General features: G+C 39.0%; 1 protein-coding gene across 1 annotated transcript in view; it reads left to right on the forward strand.

Annotated features, from left to right (window-relative positions):
• Window positions 1-20763, forward strand: part of SND1 (staphylococcal nuclease and tudor domain containing 1) — a 415583-nt gene that overhangs the window by 175252 nt on the left and 219568 nt on the right. Inside the window, exon 12 of the mRNA XM_044246515.1 lies at window positions 11014-11114. Coding sequence (XP_044102450.1) covers window positions 11014-11114 — 101 coding nt within the window. The remainder of the gene's footprint in view (window positions 1-11013; window positions 11115-20763) is intronic.

Below are 20763 nucleotides of genomic sequence, written 5' to 3' on the forward strand. Positions count from 1 at the left end.
AATGTGATGGGAGTATCCTCTTGAGATTCTGGAGTTGCTAGGTATAAGAGTTGTCTGACCTTTACCTGGCTGCTGCTGCTAGGTTACTGCCTAATGGAATGTGCATGGGTAGAAAATCCTAAGCAAAAAAACAAACAAAAAAGATGTATTTAGTTGTGGTAAAATGCCCATCACAAAAATGTATGATCACAACCATTTTTAAGTGTACCATGTGATTGCATAACTCAGCATTACTAAACTCCAAAACTCTTCTATCTTGCACAACTGAAGCGGTTTACCCATTTAACAGCATTTCCCCATTCCCTCCTCGCTCTAGCCCCCTAGCAGCCTCCATTCTGCTTTATTTCTTTATTTCTTCCTGCTTTATTTCTCTTTCATTTTTTTTAAAGATTTTTATTTATTTATTTGACACAGAGAGAGAGAGAGAGAGATCACAAGTAGGCAGAGAGGCAGGCAGAGAGAGAGAAGCAGGCTACCCGCTAAGCAGAGAGCCTGATGCAAGTTTGACTACTCTAGATACCCTATGTAAATGGACTCATGCAGTATTTCTTTTTGTGACTTGCTTATTTCACTTAGTATAATGTCCTTGAGGTTCGTCCAAGTAATAGCATGTGTCAGTGTCCTTCCTTTTTAAGGCCATGGTATCCTATTGCATGTATATACGACATATACCACTTTTTGTTTATCCATTTATCCATCAGTGAACATTTTGGTTGCTTCCACTTTTTGGTTACTGTGAGTAATGCTGCTGTGAACATGGGTTACAAATATCTCTGAGGCCCTGCTTTCTGTCCTTTTTTTTTTTTTTTTTTAATGATGTATTTATTTTTTACAGAGAGAGAGAAGTGTGTGTATGCGGAGCGGGGTGGGAGGGGCAGAGGAAGAGGCAGGAAGAGAAACTTAAGCAGACCTCACGCTGAGTGGGGAGTCATCCCACGACCCCGAGATCACCACCTGAGCCCAAACCAAGAGTCAGACCCTTAACTGACTGTACCACCCAGGTGCTCCTTCAGTTGAAGATACCCAGAAGTAGAATTGCTGGTTCTTATGGTAGTTCTGTTTTTTATTTTTTTTATTTTTTTGAAGAATCTGAGCAATTTTTCTGCTTCCTGTGTCTGAAGGGTTAGCAGTGGAGACTGAGGAATCAGGAGTCTCGGAGCAGACTTCTCCATATAGCTGCCTAGAGCTCAGTTGCATGAATTTAGGCTGTTAGGTACGTAAGTAATACGTTTGACATAGGGTTACCATCCATTTCTATGTTCGCCTGGTTTCCAAATATGTATTTGTGGGGTGGGGAGTTGACTGTATGCATATGAACTGTTATTTGTTGTTTTGCTTTTTGGTTTTTTTTTGGGGGGGGGTTGTTTTGATTTTTTTAAACAGTGGCTGCATACAAGTCAAAAGACCTGGATTTGGAGGTGGACACACAGCTGCAATGTAGGATGGTCTTTGATCAGGCTCTGTGTGTAGTTTCAGGCATTGACCTTAGGTGTTATTGCTGTGTGCATGCTGTGCCTTTGATCAAGGAACTTCGTTTCATTTAGTAGGCCTTTGTCTTCTCTGTGAAATACAGGGAGAGGGTGATCTATCTAAAGGAAGAAAGACCTATGATGTTAACATCTGTTTGTCTTGCAATCTTTTCTTTGCATCAAAACCAAGAATAATTTATATAAGTACAGAAGAGCTATATCCTTTGGCTGTTTTTCTTTGTGCCATTGGCAGACATTCCTTAAGAATTATTATATGTTCCTTCCTAATTCTCCTTAGAGATCATGATGATACACTTCTTTTAGTCCAGTTCACCCCTTTAGTTAATTTACCTGAATATATATTCCCTTTGTCTGAGTGACTTCTAAATGCCAGCTCATGGGCATGCTGGAGAAAAGGGTGTGCTTTGAACTGTAGTGAATGCAGGATGGCTTTTCTCTACTGGCTTTGCTCACCCAAGCAACACCTGACCCCCAGAGCAATAAGGATTTATTGGAACTCTTGACAAGGTGAATATGTTAGCCCCCACTTTATTGCTTAAGTTCCCCTGTTTGGCCTTTTGGTGAGAGGAGACATTTTCTTCATAGACTGGCATATATTTGCAGAGAAAATATAATTTTTGTTTTTATCCATATCTTAATAATATCCCCCTTTCCCCCAGTAATTCTTCTTCTCAGATGCCATTAAGCAAATCCTCTTTCTTCATATCCCTGAGCCTCTCTGTTTTATGACTGCTGTTTTAAAGACTGAGTGACATTGTGTGTATTCTACACAAAGACATAAGGATCTCTGTGTATTTGTGCTGCTTGTGTGGCTGGAACTCCTCCAGGGAGAGTTCTGGATGAAATGATTTAATTTCCCCTGACTGCTGCTGACCTTGGAAATTTTGGACACAGATGCCTGTGACTGACACTTGTATAGGGGAGAAAAAAAGACCCTCGCGCAACTTCTACCCTCTGGAGGAAAGCAGTGGGAGATGGCAGCTCTGATGGAGTAAGAAGGACCATATGGGAGACACAAGGGGCAGTTTCCAGTATTACTTGTGGGGCCTCACTATTATAATTAGGTATTGGGAAGAGTCACACCATGATACGGTAATGAATAAGATGATGGAGCATTCATGCAAACACAGATTATACTTTTTATATATATTTGCATGCTTGTAAGGACTGAAGATTCTAGAGGATTAATGAAAATATTGGCAACTATGCAGTTATTTTCATATAGTGGTCTCTGTTTTTCTGTGATCCTTATCAGATTTACTTGAAATATTTTCAGTTGTCAGAGCTGTGTTTTCAAAACTGTATATGTGCCATTATTTACCTCATACATAAACTAAGGAATATTTGGAGACCATTTTAATGTTACGGTTGTCAAGTCACTACTTCTAGCAATCTTTGCCAGTCTCTAATGGGTCCTTATATAAAATGTTTCACATGTATTTGTGGATCTCATGCCTGTGTATGCTTTTAATTAAATATTTACCAAACTGAATGTTTATCAGGAAGCAGTGATGTCCACTTAAACGAATGCTTAATGTTAGTAGAGACTCTCAGCATCTCCACAGGCCCTGTGTTAAGCTGGATTTCTACCTTTCCTCTCAAAACAGATAAAAGCATCTGCCCATCCAGCAAGGTGGTGGGGGGTAAGGAGTTCATTTTGTCAGAAATATATCAAATAAAAATGCTCCTTGCCTTTGCGCTTATAGAGGTTTGTAAGCACCATAGGTTAACATTACATTGATGCAACTAGAATATGCTCAGAATAGTTCTGACTCTGGGGGAGTTGGGAAGGGTGATTATAGATGGGTGAGAGCAACATAAATATATGTGAATAAACAACCAGCCTTAGCACCTAATTACAGTGATTTCAAAGTGGGGGGGGCAGTTACACAGTACACCAAGGCTGGATTGGAGAAGTAAGAAGGTAGGATTCGTTTGTTTCCTTATCTTTGCAGTGTAGGTGTATAATTTTTTGTCCATTATCTGTAAAATTGCTTACGTTCCCCGGTTTGGCGTTCTGTAAAAATTGTTTTAAGACAGATCTGAGCTCAGTGATATCCTAATGAAACATAAATTTCAGCTTTTTGATTGTGGTTATAAAAATAAATAGTTCACATCCACCAATTGCTCAATTTCTTTCTAATAATAACAATCAATACTCAGCAGAAGTATTCATCATCACTACAAAAGTATGTATTTCCTTAACCTGAGTTTCTAGTCACCATCCATCCAGTAGAATAAACTCCTAAGATAAAGAATTCTAGAATTATGCCAGCAAATCAAGAATAAATAAAACTTGGCCATTGGAATGGTAGAAGTGATTGAAAAGTATCTTCATCAAAAACAGAACAGAATATATTTTACAGTGATAGTCATAAATTAAAGGAATTTTTTTCCCCTTTGTACAAATTTAGTGTCTCATCCAAAATTGTTTTTAGGAACTGAAAATTCCAAAGCTTTCTGGTCAAGTCCAGTAACTTTTTTTTTTTAAAGATTTTTATTTATTTATTTATTTGACACACAGAGAGAGAGAGAGAGAGAGAGAGATCACAAGTAGGCAGAGAGGCAGGCAGAGAGAGAGGGGGAAGCAGGCTACCTGCTAAGCAGAGAGCCCGATGCAGGGCTTGATCCCAGGACTCTGAGATCATGACCTGAGCTAAAGGCAGAGGCTTAACTCACTGAGCCGCCAGGCACCCCCAGATTTTTTTTAAGATAATGAAGGATAAACTTTTTTATTTTTCATACCTGGTTTTTCATAAGATGTTTGTTCCTATTTGGTTTCAGAGTGTTTACAGGGAGTTCTTAAGAGAAGATAGCAGAATCTCCCAGGAAGAAATGGAGAAAGTTAGAATCACAATACGTAGGCTCCTATAAGAGAGGATGACGCTAAGACTCTTGTGCCCGAAGGAAGAGTCTGGGTGTGCGCAGTCCCAGGTGGTGACGAGAGCAGCAGGTGGCTCCCAAGCACTTAAAAGGTGTGCGGTCCGGGTGGAGATGTGCTAGACCCACAGCAAGCACACCGATTTCAGTGACTTTGTATCAAAGGAAAAATAATCTTAGTATCTTTCTCATGTTGGTTATTTGTTGACATTTTTAATTAAATAGGAAAGACTAAAAATAATTTCATCTGTTTTTCCCTTTTCAATGTTGCTACTAGAAAATATGAATGTCGTATGTTGCTCTCATTTGTGACTCATGGTCTTCCTGTGACCCCATGCTGTCTAGGGGGAGGTACATGTGTTGTCCTGTTGTGGGGGTTGAGTGGCTCCACGAGGCTTGTATCTGAGTAGCTGGCTTGGCTAGGAGGTAAGATTAGCACATGCCCAGAAGCAGGACCAAGCGGTCCCTCCTCAGCAGTTGTTTTGAAGCTCATCCTGTATCTAGGTGAATGGGTAATTAAGATTTGTTTGAAAATGTAAAAATATGCGATGTATATATTTTTAAATTAATACGTAAGGTGCTTTTTAGCAGAGAAGAAAGATTAAGCATATATAAATATTGAGGAGTATTCTGGAAGGTCCTGTTTTGTCCAGATAAGTGGAGACTTGGTCTCTTTGTTCATTGTCTTCCTGATTTAGTAAGGCAAGGAGTATCCTCTTGAAGTATCTTTAGTTAACCTATTAATTGAGATTATTCCCACACTCTGCTTTAATTATCTTTGGTAAATAAAATCTTCAATAACTGGTACCTACAAAATTAATCTAGAAAAAGTATAAATAAATACTAAATAGTGTATCATTCTTTAAAATAAGCCCCACTTATCTCTAAGTTGGGATGAATATGTATGAAGTACATATTCTTGTTTGCTGTGGCTCCTTAAGGAGAAAAGTGTATTTAATTGAGTCTTTCTACCTAATGATTTCAGTAGTCTAATGATTTAAGTCAACATGCATCTTATTTTTGCATATATGTATGTATTCGTGTACTTATTTATCTCACATACACTTATTTAGTACTAACTTTGTGCCCGGCTCTCTAAGAAAATCAGTGCATGTTTATCTAAATATAATTGACACATAGAGCTTACTCTGAGTCTGGCTCTGTTCTAAATGCCTTGTGTATATTAATGCATTTCTTCCTACAACTGTGAGATGGGCAGAGTTATCCATGTTAAACTGAAGCACAGAGGAGTTAGGTAACTTATTGAAGCTCACACAGCTCTTACGTAGAATTGCTGGGAACTAAACCTTGCAGCCTGGTGGGCTCGAGTCCATGCTCTTATTTAAGCTGTGTAAAATAGTTTGTTCTACTTACTTTTGTCTTCTGGGTGCATTAGCTGGACTTGCCCAGACGGCGATGTTGTCTTTTCTGGGGTACACAGAAGCTTTTCATAACTACCGGGAAATTCTGTCATGAGAGTGATGGATCATTTAAAAGCTGATTTCCAGAGACAGGGTATTTATTACAGCTCCTAGTGAATTTATGATTGGCCATGTGGAATAGTGGGTGGGATTATATGATGCTTATGCAAAATAGCCTTACATAACAGCCCTAGTTATATTAATACTAAACTCAGGCTGTGACCTGGAAATATTGTGGATATGCAGTTGTTTTTTCCTCCCTTCCTTGTCCTTTATACACGGTTCAGATTTTGTCATTTTGTCATTTCATTATCATCACTACCATAAAGTCTATGAAGTTCTTTGGTAGTTTTGCTTTTTGAGAGATCAGTTGGATGAAGAATATCCATCCATAGATGCTCACAGTTCTTTAGGTGTGGCCTAAAGCTATTCTTTTGAACTAAATTGCTTCCATGCTTTATAAGAGATTTGATAGAAATTTGGTCTTAAGTTTTCATCTTCATTTCTCTGCAAGGTCCTTGAAAGGAATACTCTACAATCTAGTGGACCAAGGATGGATCAAATTAGATTGCCCTCTACCCTTTTTTTTTCTCTGAAAATGTGTTTGAGAAACAAATAATACAGGAAATTACATGTATTTTGCTTGTTCAACCTATTACAGGAATGGCTGTGATTAAAATTTTATCATGATTTCAAAATACTCCTCTCCCCTCTCTTTTAAATAAATACATTTTTGTCATATAAAACAGCGGAAAGATCAACAGCTTGACAAAGTAGTTCTCAGAATTGATCCTTCTCATTTCAAGGGTGTCCTTTAGGATTTTATGTCTGAAAGGGCTCCTGGTTACATGCAACAGGTATTTACAGTATACCCAGCTACTCCTGTACAGGCCCTGTGACGACAGTGTTAGTAAAAGGCATAACCTGCCTTTTCCTGGAATTTATAATCTGTGTGTTCCAGTATATTGTAAATGTAAGGTAGGAATTACAGAGGCTTAAGAAAATGCCATATAATACGCCATATCTGGCTGTCTTGGAATTAGAGAGTTTAGTGATACTGTAAAATTCTAGTCTAGTGCTCTAAATTTTCCAGGTGAAAAAGTGAGACCCAACAATGGGATGTGACTCTTCTGTGAGAGAATGACAAGTGGAACCAAGCAAGAGTTGGTTGCTTGGGGCTCCTTGGGGTCATTGCTGTAAAGAGAGATCAGAGATCAGGCCCTGTCTTTTTGTGTTATATACATGTAAAATACTTGTGTACTAAACATTTCCAGGAGTATCTTTGCTTGATAAATGAGGAACCTATCTGCATCAACTGCTACTTTTTAATTCCTGCCATTCTGTATGTAGGTAACCCATAAGCACAAAACTAGTTATCAATTATTCAAAGACCTTGCTAAGATTTACAGTTTTAATTGAAACTGTTTAAATTGTGGCTCTTTTTTAAGTGATTGACAAGTCAGTGATGAGTATCTAGAGATGGCTGCAAGGTAGAGAAACAGATCTCAGAATCCACAGGAGAGGGACATAAATGCTAATTATACAATGACTTTAATTCTTGGTTTGTCGTGGCTGCTTGCAGGTGTGTGTCTTGGCTGTGGGCTGTTCTCAGGGCCTCATTTGTATTTGAAATTTACTTTAATAATGTTCCCTCCCCAGAGAGCTCTTTTTTAATCTCTTACTTTCAGTTATTTTCCTAGATAAAGGAAGAAATTAACTGGGAGATGAATGTAACTGATTCTTTAGGTTAGTGAAAATTGAAGTTTTGTTTGTTTGGTCTTCCCACTTATTTTCCTGAAAATCAGTTTTGGAATAGGGTGTCTTTTCGCCTTCTGAACTGGAGGATGGTCCTGTATTCATTTTTGTTAATTATCATTACCCTCCCACCACCACTACCATCATCATCGCCACCATTACTCACTTGGTCTTTTGGATGAACTAATGCTCTCTGTGTAAGAGCTAATGTTCCTCTGTGCAGTGTATTTGCACTGAAGAGCTACTATCCTACTCTCCTGTCTGCTGAGGTAGAGGCTTGGTATTAGCAGGTGCAAGGTAACCTTGAGATTCATAGTTTATTTTTAAGCAAGGAAGAATGTTTCCATTGGAGTAGAACTGTGGGTTTGAGCTGGATCAGGTGAGAGCACAGATATGTGGACCTCTTTCCTCAGTTCCATATAACTTTTGGCTTCACACCAAATGCCCCCAGTCCACCATATTCTGTGGCTGTGTCCTTTTTAAACTTAACCCTAAATTCCTTTACATTCCATGGTGTGGGCATCCTTGAGGTTTAGCTCCTGTACACTGCTAGTTTCCTGTGTGATTTTGCCATGAGTTAAACAGATTTCCATGTGCTCTCCTGGCTCTCTTCCTGCTTCTATAAGTTAGTTGTAGGGCCTTGCCAGGGTGTAGAGTTCCAGGATGTGTCACTGCAGGTAACTTGGGGACAACTTTTCCTCTCCTAGGAATTTGAGTCAGCTGTGCTTCTGTTTGTAGCCCCTCTATTTCCTTGCTCTGTCTTTGGCCTGTATTAACTCTGGCTGCATACAGGGGAACTATTAAACTAATAAACTATTTAACTATTTCTCTGCATACAGGGAAACTATTAAAACCTTACTGAACGAGGGCCTAGTTGTTAAATTTCATCCCTTCTCCTAGTCTGATCATATCCCTCAAAGGTACCCATCTCCTTAGCTTTAGATAAGTCCATGAGACCTAGCAACAATTTCAGTGAATATATCTGACTTTAAGGGTCTTCTGTATATTTTCTTCTTGTCTGTCTTGTTGTGTTCTGTCAGTACTTCTCATAATTTACCTTATCTTCAGTCCTTAACTGGCTTTCTCTGTGATAGGGCTCCCTGTTGCTTTTAAATCGTGATTAGATGGAGTGTTCAAATGAGTGATCTGACAGTCCGAATTTTGAGGCAGCTGTCCTTTTCAAAATTTTTGTATTCATTTTTAAAATGAGTTTTTGAGGAACAGACAGTTTGAAAGGATTTTAATCGTGCTCACCAGCACTGTGGCTGAACTTGATGTCTATTCAATATGCTGTCTTTAAGCTGATCAGTGGGAACTAAAGACATGTTTAGAAAATGAGGTTCTAGACTTTGACTATGAGGATGGCTTCAGGATGCTTGATCTAGTATATTTTCTTCCATGCAGATATGTAAGCCTTGGCCATGGCCAAAACCAGCCATATACCTTAATTCTGTGAAACAGACACTGCATGTTTATTAATGGATACTACATACTTGTTCCTTCTTAAATGTTTTCATAAAGAAAGCTCATTGTTCGGTATGCCCATCTCCTTTTATTGTATATTAGGATTCGACAGCTTTCTCATTTTAGGTTCCTAGCTTCCTAACCTGTTTGTACACCTATCCTTTTTTCATTTGAAATTTAAAGTTTTTCTGGCCCACTCTGTCGTTATTTTTCTCCAAACTTCCTACCTTCAACTATACTGGCACTGGATGTGGTTAGCTGTGTCATTTCATTGATGTACTGTGATACCAGCCCTGAGCATCCTTGTGACGGTCATCTTGTTTGTTTTCCTTGATGTTTCTTAACTTGGTTCTGGAAAAGTTATGGTAGACTGAAATAACATGCAGTTTTTCTGTAGAGGCATTCATATTTTAAAAAAACAGATCTTCAAAGGAGTCTGAAAAGGTTAAAGAACTGCTCTACATAATGTTATCTAGGAGTCCTAAAGGAATATTGCCAACCTCTTTTCTGTCAAGTGTAATATCCGTGGGACCTTAAATGTCCGGCCATTTGTCTTTCTCTTTTGGTATCAGTCTTTTAAATTTTTAGAGCAGTTTCAGGTTCATAGCAAAATCGAACAGGAAGTGGAGAGTTCGCATTTATGCCCTCATTCCTCACAAGCACAGCCTCCCCCACTGTCACCAGCCTCTACCAGGATGGTACATTTGTTATAATTGATGAACCTACATTGATAGATCACCACTTAAAGTCCATAGTTAAATGGGTTCACTCTCAGTGTTCTGTGTTCTCTTGAGTTTTGAGAAATGTGTAATGGCATGTGTCCATCATTATTGTCTAATAACAGAATAGTTTCACTGCCCTAAAAATCCCCTGTGCTTTTCCTGTTCATCCATCTCTCTTTCCCCTGACCCCCAGCAACTGCTGATCTCATTCTTTATAATTTTGCCTCTTCCAGAATGTCACATAATTGGAACCATACAATATGTCCCTTTGTTCCAGGTTGGCTTCTTTCTCTTAGCAATAGGCGTTTAAGGTTCCTCTAAGTCTTTTTATGGCATGAGAGCTCATTTCTTCTTTTTTTTTTTTTTAATTTTTTTTAAAAGAGTTTATTTATTTATACGACAGCGAGACAGGGAACACAAGCAGGGGGAGTGGGAGAGGGGGAAGCAGACTTCCCACTGAGCAGGGAGCCTGATGCAGGGCTCGATCCCTGAACCCTGGGATCATGACCTGAGGCGATGGCAGACGTCTAGCGACTGAGCCACCCAGGCGCCCCCTCATTTCTTTCTGGCGCTGAATAATACTCCATTGTCTGGATGTACCACAGTGTGTTTGTATGTTCATCTGCTGAAGGACAACTTAGTTGCTTCCAAATTTCAGCAGTTATGAGTAAAGATGCTGTAAACATGCTTATCCAGGTTTTTGTATAGACATAAGTTTTGCTCATTTTCATAAATACCGAGGCGTGTATGGTAAAATATGTTCAGTTTTATAAGAAACCACGAAACTGGCTTTGAAAGTAGCTGCGCTGTGCTGCATTCACACTAACAGTGAATGAGAGTCCTTGCTGCCGCACACCCACGCCAGCGTTTGTTGTCCGCGTTTAGACGTGGACCACCCCAGCATAGTTGTAGCGCCGTAGTTTTGTAATTTCTCTTTCCCCAGTGCTACACGATGGAGAACATCATCGCCCTCTGAAGGCCTTCTTTGGTGAGATGTCCAGGTCTTCAGCCCATTTTTAAATCAGTTGTTCATTTTCTTACTGTTGAATTTTAAGACTTCTTTGCATATTTTGGTAAACAGTCCTCTGTCAGATAAGACATTTGCAGATATTTTTTCCCAGTCTGGGGGTCAGCTGTCTTTCGGCTTTTGTTTTTTAAAATGTTTGGCGCAGAAAATCCAAATGGGTGAGGTGATCTTTCACAACTGGGCAGGCACATGTAGCTGCTAGTGAGCTGTGTTGCAAACTCTCAACCTTAACTCCCGTGATTCTTTATTTGCAGGTCAATGTGACTGTGGACTACATTAGACCGGCCAGCCCAGCCACAGAGACGGTGCCTGCCTTTTCAGAGCGGACATGTGCCACTGTCACCATTGGAGGAATGTGAGTGTTCTGGCCGGCAGGGACTCAGCCAGAGCTGCACGTTGTCCTCAGTCACGTCTCTCCTTTCTTTCTCCCTGATTTGCTTTCTGTTGCTCCTAACACAGTGCTTCTTAATTATTATGTCTGTGTAGCACTTTATATTTGCAAAGCATTTTATAATCATTCATTAGCTAATCATATTCTTTCATTATTGTTTAAGATTTATTGGGCTCTGTGTGCTTGGCACTATGTAGCATACATTATTACTATTAATAATGCCATTTATTGTCAGGCCCTAGGTACTATCCAACATTAGGTAGAAGAATTATCTGCACGTTAATTTAGGAAGTTGAATTATAGACAGACAGACAGACAGACACACACACACGCACACACACGAAAAAAAGGGGGGGCAGGAGGAGAAGGGTTCGTTGGACATTTTCTTTGTATGGATGTATGTTGTCAATAGATGATGGGGCCTTTCTCTTTTATACTAGCTATATCCTGTTCTATTCCAGAGTCCCTTGGGAACTTGGTTGATGAACAGTCTTTCAAGGGAGGTATCTGACAGGGGAAGGAGGAAGCCTGCAGCCCGCTGGGCCATGCTACCACAATGAATATTAAAACAGTCAGTCAGTCCCCAGTAGCAGTTCTTACTCTGTGTAAAATATACCAGCATGATCTTTGTTTCCATTTCTAGTTAACAATCTTAAATGCTGTTTGTTACCAAACTGGTATTTTTCTTCTCTTTTAAGGGGGCATAGTGGAGGGGAAGAAAAGAATAGGTTTCCCATCAAAACAGGGATTGTCTTACTGAAAGTACAATGGAGCGCATTACGAGAAACCCCTTTAAGCTGCTGTGTGCCTCTGAAAGGAAAGAGAGGCTCTAGCAGCTAATTTACCTTCCAGAAGCTCTCGTACCAAAGAAGAACCTTTCCTGTTCATTCGCACTGTCACACTTCGGCAATAACTATTTTTGGTCACTGTTAGCACTCCTGTATTTGTATAAACCTTACTGTTCACACAACAGTCAGACTTTGTGGAGAGGAACTCAGTACAGGCTTTTGTTGTCACTACCTTAACACCATCACAAGTGACACACTTCATTAGAAGCAGAATCTTGACAAATCAGTTAATATTTTTGACAAGGGAGGGATTAGGACATATTTTGGTCATTTTTCTGTCTGTGTAAGTTGCACTAATGATTATTTCCACTTTGCAGTACTTCTCAGGAGCTAGATGCTACTCTATTATGGAGAGCTGGGAAGTTAGTGTTCCTGTATATTAAAATTTTAACTGTCACAAACAAAGAGTCCTGTCAGTAAATAACTGCTCCTGCTATCTAATTCGCTAGTAAAAAACAAGTATCAGTACTCTAAAAATCCACATCTTTATTTTTACAAGATGTTTCCACCCATGTTTGACAATCCACTAGAGTAGGTTATTTCATTGAGGTCTACTCTTAAAGTAAATGCACACTGCTTAAAATTTGTATAATCTGAGTGTGTTACAGAGATTTTTCTTTTTATAGGGCAGTTTGAAACAGTTCATTTGAGAATTCCATAGTAGAGTGTTGTGGGCATGCTCCATGCCATGAAACCTTGAGTTTTCTACTGTGTTGATCTTGGCTTTAATGAAGATTACTCCTTCAGACTAGCAATCCTTTCTGCAGAGGTTAGGTGGCTCTCTGTGCAGCCAAGGTTTTGGTCAGGTTCTCAAGCCTTCGTAAGAAGGTATCAGTCATTTTTTCAGTTTTGTTGGTTAACACAAGTTGATGGGTCTTAACTGACAGCATAGACTATCTGTACTTCAGGTTCATGTCAGAGGTGGTAACCTTGACCTCTCTCTACCTCTCAGTTGTTATAACTGGATTATAAGGAATATTATTTTGGTATGATTTACCAAAGTATTTACCAGGATATCGATTCTTCCAGATACCTAAATTGTCCCCTTGATTGACCAGCCTAGCAAGGTGCCTGGGAAGCATGATGAGTTTCTTCACAGAGCTGTTTCTACTAAACTGTGTGAAGCAACTGCTAGGCTGCCTTCAGGAGAAATAACTGAGATTTATGGATACTTTTGAGACAAACTCTCACTGGACCATAAGCTCCCTAAAGATAGGGATTTTTGTCACTTATATTCCCTGTTGTAGTCTCAGTATTCAACATATGGTTGTAGTTTCAGTAGGTTTTTGAATTATTTATTATATTGGATCCTTTTGTGAAGCATAACAGGGAATACTGGGACAGTTGTTTCTATTGCTCCCTGATTTTATTATTATGTAATCAGTACTGGAGAAATTGTATTGGATAGTTTTCCCCTTTTGCTTGGTTATTGGGACATCCTTGCCAAGGACAGGATGTTTCTGGAAGATGAACCTTTTAATGCTTTTTACACTTTTTATGTTCTATTCCTACTCATAGCTTCTCTTTACTTTTCCCTTTGCCTTGATTTTGTTTCTATTCTTCTGAATTTTCTGTCCTTTTGCAAATCATTCCAAATAATATTATAAAAAAGTTGTATGAATAAATAACATTCAAATACTCAGCTAATAGTTAGAATTTAGTTATACTAATAGCCTTCTTTCTGAGTGAAATGGTTAATTATTCAAAAACATTGTCTAGAGAAGGGATTTTTTTTAATCTCATTTCATTTTAAACATAAAAATATACATCTATTTCCAAATCTTTGATGGTGGCAAAGTAGATCCACCATTTGATCTTCCCTTTCAGAATGAGTACTTAAGAACACTAATTATGAAATCCTAGATGTCTGTGATTTACATCCCCCTCATTTATTTCGCAGCCATTTTAAAGCCATTCATCTTATTAAACCTTTTAGAAGTATTCATCTGTTTTCATAAACACACTTTCATAAACACATAAACACACACAGTATTCATCTGTTTTCATAAACACACAAATAGAAGTGTGTACTTCTATTTCAGTTATTAATAAAAATATTTGATGGAGTACATAATTAAAAAAAACAAGCACAACCAGTATAAATAGTTATGAGGACAGAAACAAATGGCTTAGCAGGTTGGGACAGAAGTGCACAGGTCTGGTGGCCCTCAGTCCCTCGGACCAGCATCGGGCAAAATCCTAGAATGTACAGATCAGTTCAGGGAAGGTCATTTCGGAGAGCTCCTTTAGTAATCCATCAGCTCTCTGAAAGGCCGTCTGTGTTCAAGCTTGTAGAAATGCAGAATTAAGAAGTCATCTGATACAAATTATGCCTATCATCCTCTGTAGGCTTGTATACCAAAATACAGGCTGTTACAGCTTCTAGAGGCTTTCCTGTTGTTGGGATCAGCTGGGCTCCTCTGGCTGCGCGAGAGCTTCTCTCCAGCTGCTGATCACGGGCTGACCAGGCGGGGGAGGCGGATGAGGTGGCGTCTCTTGCAGTTATTTCAGAGCAGATTTTTTGGTGTATTTCACGTGTCAAAGGGTGTGAATTCGCTCTGTCCTCGGTTAGGGTTCAGTCTAGTCCTTCTGTTTTTCTTTTTGGTGTGTAGGGGAGGGAGTTGAGTCACAGGATCTCTGTGAGGCACCTCTTGTGTGATAGTCTTCTGTTCCTATCTCTTGCCCTCTAGAGAATCAATGAAAACGAGATTCATCATCCTTCTAATAGATTAAAATTTTTTTCTTGATTAACTTCACTGTAGAGTTGGCAAGAGTTGTTATCTGTTAATCAAAACAGTTTAAATAAAAAAATAAAAAGATCAAACTTAGAGTTGTTTCTCATTCTCTGGCTCCCGGGCTGGGAATTAGCTGAGCCTTTTAGGCTTGGTTTGTGACATGAAGCTGTCAAGATGGCGCTTCCTGTTAATTACTTTTTATTGTATTTAAGACACTTAAATAACTCTTCTTGTGATTTAGTCTTCTATGTAATTAGCTTCAGTGATTAAAATCTCGTTCTTTCTTTATTGTCAGAGCCTTCTTGAAGAGTGAGATTTTTCTGGGGTGACCTTTTCTTGTGCTGGACTTCCCAATTACTTGGAGCTCCAATTTGGCAAACCCATATTATAATGTATTAACTGGTTGCTCACTCTTTCTGCATGTCACCTTTTTAAAGAAAGGTGTGAAAATTTGCTCACATTTATAAGGAGGCACCTAAAAAATACAACTTTAGGGTTAAACCTCACATACTCACATTCACACTTAGCGCCATTCCAGTCCTGGAAAATTCTAACAGATCCAGCAGATACAGTATCACTTAAGATATTTTCCCAGTGTTTCTCATGTGAAGTATTTCACAATGGTAGGAGACCATTGACATGACCTGTTCTGGGGAAGAAATGGCATAGAGATGAAACTGTAGGACAGGAACAATTAGAAAATGCCTGTTTTTGTACAATGTCCTATTTGGGTGGGGTGGGTTCCCCCCTTAACATTCTTTTTGAAACCGTGTTTCCCTCTACTGCTTTTCTGCCTTGCCCTTTTGCTGTCTGCTGCCTTGATGCCCACACTAGTATGGGGCCTTGTTCCCAGAGGTATTGTCAAAGATCTTTTGGACTTGGGACATCTTCATTACCTCTTTGTTCTAATGACAATCATCCAGTAGCCTCAAAGCCATCCTTTTAAACTTTCTTTGTGTCTCTTTGGATTCTTCATAGATAGAGCTTGTCTTGTATTATATTTATGTAAACCAGACAATCACACTTGAAAGGAATGAGACTTCTGCTTCTTTTTTCTTTTTCTTTAGTTCCAGCTTGCAGGAATACTTCTTTCCTAAAGTCTAAAGTGACTGAAGCTTGAAGTCAGGTCTAGTCCTTCTTCTAGAATAATCCTTTTTGAATCCTCGTTTGGTTTTTCTCTGCCACAGTAGGAATAAGTGTCCTACAATCCTTAGTTTTTCTGGCGTGAGTGTTTTTCTGTAGCTTTAAGGCTTTCACAATCAGGCCAAACCTCCTGTCTCTCAAGTTTTTAAATTTTAAAACATACTAGTATCTCACTTCCAAGCTAAACATAGGAAGAAAGTGGCCTCTTGAAACCCAATTTTCTGGACCTAGTGTTCTTACTTAGAGCTGCCTACAGCATCCTGAAGATGCTCTTTTAGCATCTGAGAAAGTACGGAGACATTATTTATGTCACTGACTGGACCATTGCCTCCCGCAGATGCTCCCATGGAAACATAGATGCTCACTTCTCAGCCGTGTCTGCTTTTTAATTTTTGGACAGTTATCCTTACAGCTTTATAAATTAATTTTACTAATTAAAAATGTTTAACTATGATTTATTTCTTTTAGCATCCTTATATGAAAGATGAATATATTTTTTAAAAAGATTTTATTTATTTATTTGACAGAGAGAGAGATCACAAGTAGGCAGAGGCAGGTAGAGATGGTGGGGGGAAGGCTCCCTGCTGAGCAGAGAGCCCGATGCGGGGCTCGATCCCAGGACCCTGGGATCATGACCTGAGCTGAAGGCAGAGGCTTTAACCCACTGACCCACCCAGGCGCCCCAAAAGATGAATATTTTTGAATGTTTTCACTATTCCTTCCTTTAACCCCCAATTTTGTTATATTAAGTTTTACCATTGGTGAACTTTACAAAGTTCAGTTTATTGTTTCTAAATAACTTTATCGAGTATTTTCCTCTCTGAAAGATTAGAAAGTTAGAATGCTCCCCTTTTCACACTTCTCCTTCCTTTTTCTTCCAGAGCGCCTGGGTGGCTCAGTTGGTTAAGTGTCCAACTCTCGATTTCAGCCCAGGTCATGATCTCAGGGTCATGAGATTGAGCCCACCCAGCCATCTGGTTCCACACTCAGCGGGGAGTCAGCTTGAGATTCTCTCCCTCTCCCTCTGTACCTCCTACCCCTGCACAAACTCTCTTTTGCTCTCAAAGTAATAAAAAGTTTTTCTTCTGTTTCAAGATTTATTACATTACTCCTCTGTCAGTGTAATTGTCTTCTAAGCTTTGCTTGTAAGTTTAACCCAAAATTTTACCCTCCGCCCCCATACCATAGCAGTTCTAAGTTACTGCTGGACCTAGTATGATGGAGTGAGAAGACCTACAGAAACAGAAATTCTATGTTGTTTTATCCCCAGAGAAATGTTAAATTAATTCCCTTTGTGTGGTTTTCTCTATGTGTGTATGTCTGTCTCTTCCTCCATTTTGTACTTCTTTTTTTTTGTTGTTGTTTTTTAAGTAGGCTCCACGCTGAGTGTGGAGCTCAACTTGGGGCTTGAACTCAGTCAGATGCTTAACCAACTAAACCACCCAGGTGCCCCCATCTGTTTATTTGTACTTCTTCATTTGCACCTGCCACTTGTATCTCAGTTCAGTCTTTTTGTGGTATTTCCTTTAGATTTGGTGAAGAACCTGGATTTTACATGTGTGGGTTGTAAAGCTTCTGAATTTCTGCATGTCTGAAAATGTCTTCATTTTGCCTATAATCTTGATTGTTGGTTTCTCTATGAAATTCTAGATTCAAAATTATTTTCCCAAGAACGGTGAAGGCCTGTTGTTCTATTGCTTCACCAGTGTTTATGAGAATTCGATCTCCATTCCCTTACATTTCTATTTTTTAACAATTTTTTTTTTCTGACCCTGGAAGATCTTACAGTTTTCTGTTTATCTTTGGTTTTCTGAAAATTTATTAAAATATAGATGTGTCCTTTTTTGCTGCGTACTCAATGGGCTGTACACTCATCTTGTAATTTTTTTTTTCCTATTAGTTCTTGAATTACTGTCTTTCACTTTTGCCTCTGACTCTAGAAATTCTGTTGGTATTGTACCTTGTGCTTTGAATCTCTGTAAATTTTCTTCCTTTTTTTTTAAGACTGCCTTTGCATTTTTGTTCCCCATAAAGGAGCTGTCTTCAACTTTATTTTTCAGCTTGCTTCACCGGCCAGCCATGCATATTGAGTCATTTTCATTCATTCTCACTCTGTTATTCACTCATCTCATTCATTCACTTACTCATTAGTTCATTTATCAAGTAGTCATAAAATGCCTGGTGTGTACTAAGCTCTGTGTTAAGCTTTAGGAGTGTATTGGTAGTTCTGAAATGAAATGATTTCTTCTGCTGTGAAATTCACAGAGGTGATTCTCCCAATCTAGCCCATTTTAATTGCTTTTTATTTCAGCACTCATACATAAATTTTTTGTTCAAGTGTTTTAATAGCATCCTGTTCCTACTCCACAAATATAATACTTCCTCTGTCTGAGAAATAGTATTTAAAATTTAAAAACCCTCTTCCACTCAATTATCCCCCATGTTCTGTTTATTTTGTTTCTTTTCTTTCATAAATCCTCAGATATTTGGGGAACCTTGATTTATATACATGAAAGAAGGACCAGGTTGGGGGTGGATGGTGTTCCTATGCGGTTGTGTATGCCTGCCTCCCCAAGATGTCTCTGTCATGACAGGGCATAGATGAGCAGAGAGTATCAGGGCAGCCTTCTTTGTGGGGTGCCTGAAACACGGAGGAAGAAGGCAAATTTCAGACCCCACTAAAACTGTCACTGTCATTGGGGTGGAGTGAGAAGGGGATGTGATGTGATTATCTGACGTGGTCTAAAATGCTGTGCCTCTGTGTTCCCTACAGAGCCTCCCTCTAAGGTCCTTCCCTGATTAAATCACCTACACTCCGTTCTATAATCATGAAATGTCCAATACATGACCTTGGTAATCTGGGGAATCTCACCGACATAATGTTGAAGTCATGTTGGTTTAGAAGCGATATTCCCAGATACTTTAAAATATTGAATCGATAAGTAAGCCTTCTCCCAATTAAAGGGAGAGCTTTCGCAATAGAGAGACTTAGAAAAATCTCAGAATGTGAAGTTGAGAAATCTACCACAGCGACTTCCTTTAGTGTAAGTCATGACTACCTAAGTGTCCTTCTGCTTTCTGCTTGGTTAACCTCAGTAGCACCCTGCTAGGGTAGTTGAAAAAGCTGTGAAGACACTTTCTCCAGTATTTAAACAGTGGATTAATGAAGAAGACTACAGCCGGAGTTGGATTTTATATTTTGATTAAAATTGTCTCTAGTAGAAACTAAGCCCCCCTAGAAGGAAGAGAAAGCATGGGAGCCCTATGATTTACGGCTTCTCTGCCAGTAGAAGTTTAACTGTACCCCTGTTTTTATTAAGGTTGTTTTTGCTAGCACTTGGGGTAGAAAGTTCCATAGAGTTTAAGTAGTCTACACATAATTCAGTTATTCTTCTCAAGCCCTGTTTGTTTTGGGGGTTTCAGGTGGTTTTATAGAATGTGAACTGTTCAGGAACACAAATCGTATGTGATAGAAGAAATGCCTATGCTTGCTGGGAGATTATTTCTTGGATATTTGCCAAGGGTCAGAACACTCTGCTCTTAATAATTTTGTGGGGAATCATAGGGGCAGGAAAGAGGTTGGCTCATCTAGCTCTTTTGAATGTGGGTTCTGATTAATTGCTTAAATGATGTTCCCAAAGCCTCCTCGCTGTGGTGCTTTGTATTTTGTCAATAAAGGCCCTTGAGGCACTGCCAATACTCGACCAATCAGATCCCATCTGCTTTCTGTCTTTCAGAATTTGTGCAGACTTTCTGATATGCTGGTAACATACTTTCTTGTTTTGTAGCACCATTAGGGCTCTATTCTTGTCCATATCTGTCTTTTCTGTCATTTCAGTGGGACCTTATAAAGGATGTCATGTGGACATAAGTTCTCAGTCTGCCATTCTGACCTCCCTCAAGCATTCTTTCTTTATTCTTTTGGATAATGCAATTGGTGTGATAAGGAGACGGCACATTTGACATGGTTACCAATAAGCAAAAATTCTGTGTCTTTTATATGCCATTTCTCTGCACCTTTCTCTTTACAGTTCTCATGGCCAGCATAGTACAAAGTGATAAGGTAAATAGGAATGGAGTTTTTGTAGATTCTGCTATCTCCCAGTCGTGATGCTGCCTTACAGGGGATTTGCTCCAGTTCATGCTGAGTGAATTGATTTTTTTTTCCTAAGTAATAAAAAATTATATATGCAACTAATGACTCATTGAACACCACATCAAAAACTAATGATGTACTATATGTTGGCTAACTGAACATCATAAAAATATATAAATAAAACCACAAAAAACTGTAATGTTTTCAAAAATTTAGGAAATAAAGGGAAATTATCCATTGTTTAATCATGCTAGTGTAATAGCTTTTATGTGGGGGGTATTACTTTTGAGTGCTGGTTATTTCTTGAGATTTGAATCTGGGAACAGGAAAATTGACTTCTTGGCCTAGTGTTGACATGAAGTCTAAGGCAAGTTGTTGTTGGCTTAGAGATGAACAGATGAACAGATGTGAAGTAAAACTGTAGCCCTGCTCCCAAACAGCTGTGCAATCTTGAGCCTTAGTTTTTTCGTATGTAATTTAGATATAATAATCTCACACCTCATTGAGTGGTTGTAAGAATTAAATGTACTAAGGCATTTAAATGTTCAGCATATTTACTAAGACCTAATAGTCAAGTTCTAACATCAGCTCCAAGCCTCTGAACTCAACTGGGCACCATTGATGTAATGTCATATTTAGTGACTTCTGTCCTTTCTCTCTCTCTCTTTTTAAAGTTCATTTATTATTTATTTGAATAATCTTTGTACCCAGCATGGGGCTTGAACTCATGACCCCTAGATCAAGAATCGCATGCTCCACTGACTAAGTCAGTCAGCCTTCCCTTGTTCTTT

Source organism: Neovison vison, chromosome 4, assembly GCF_020171115.1.
Source record: "Neovison vison isolate M4711 chromosome 4, ASM_NN_V1, whole genome shotgun sequence".
Taxonomy (NCBI): Eukaryota; Metazoa; Chordata; class Mammalia; order Carnivora; family Mustelidae; genus Neogale; species Neogale vison.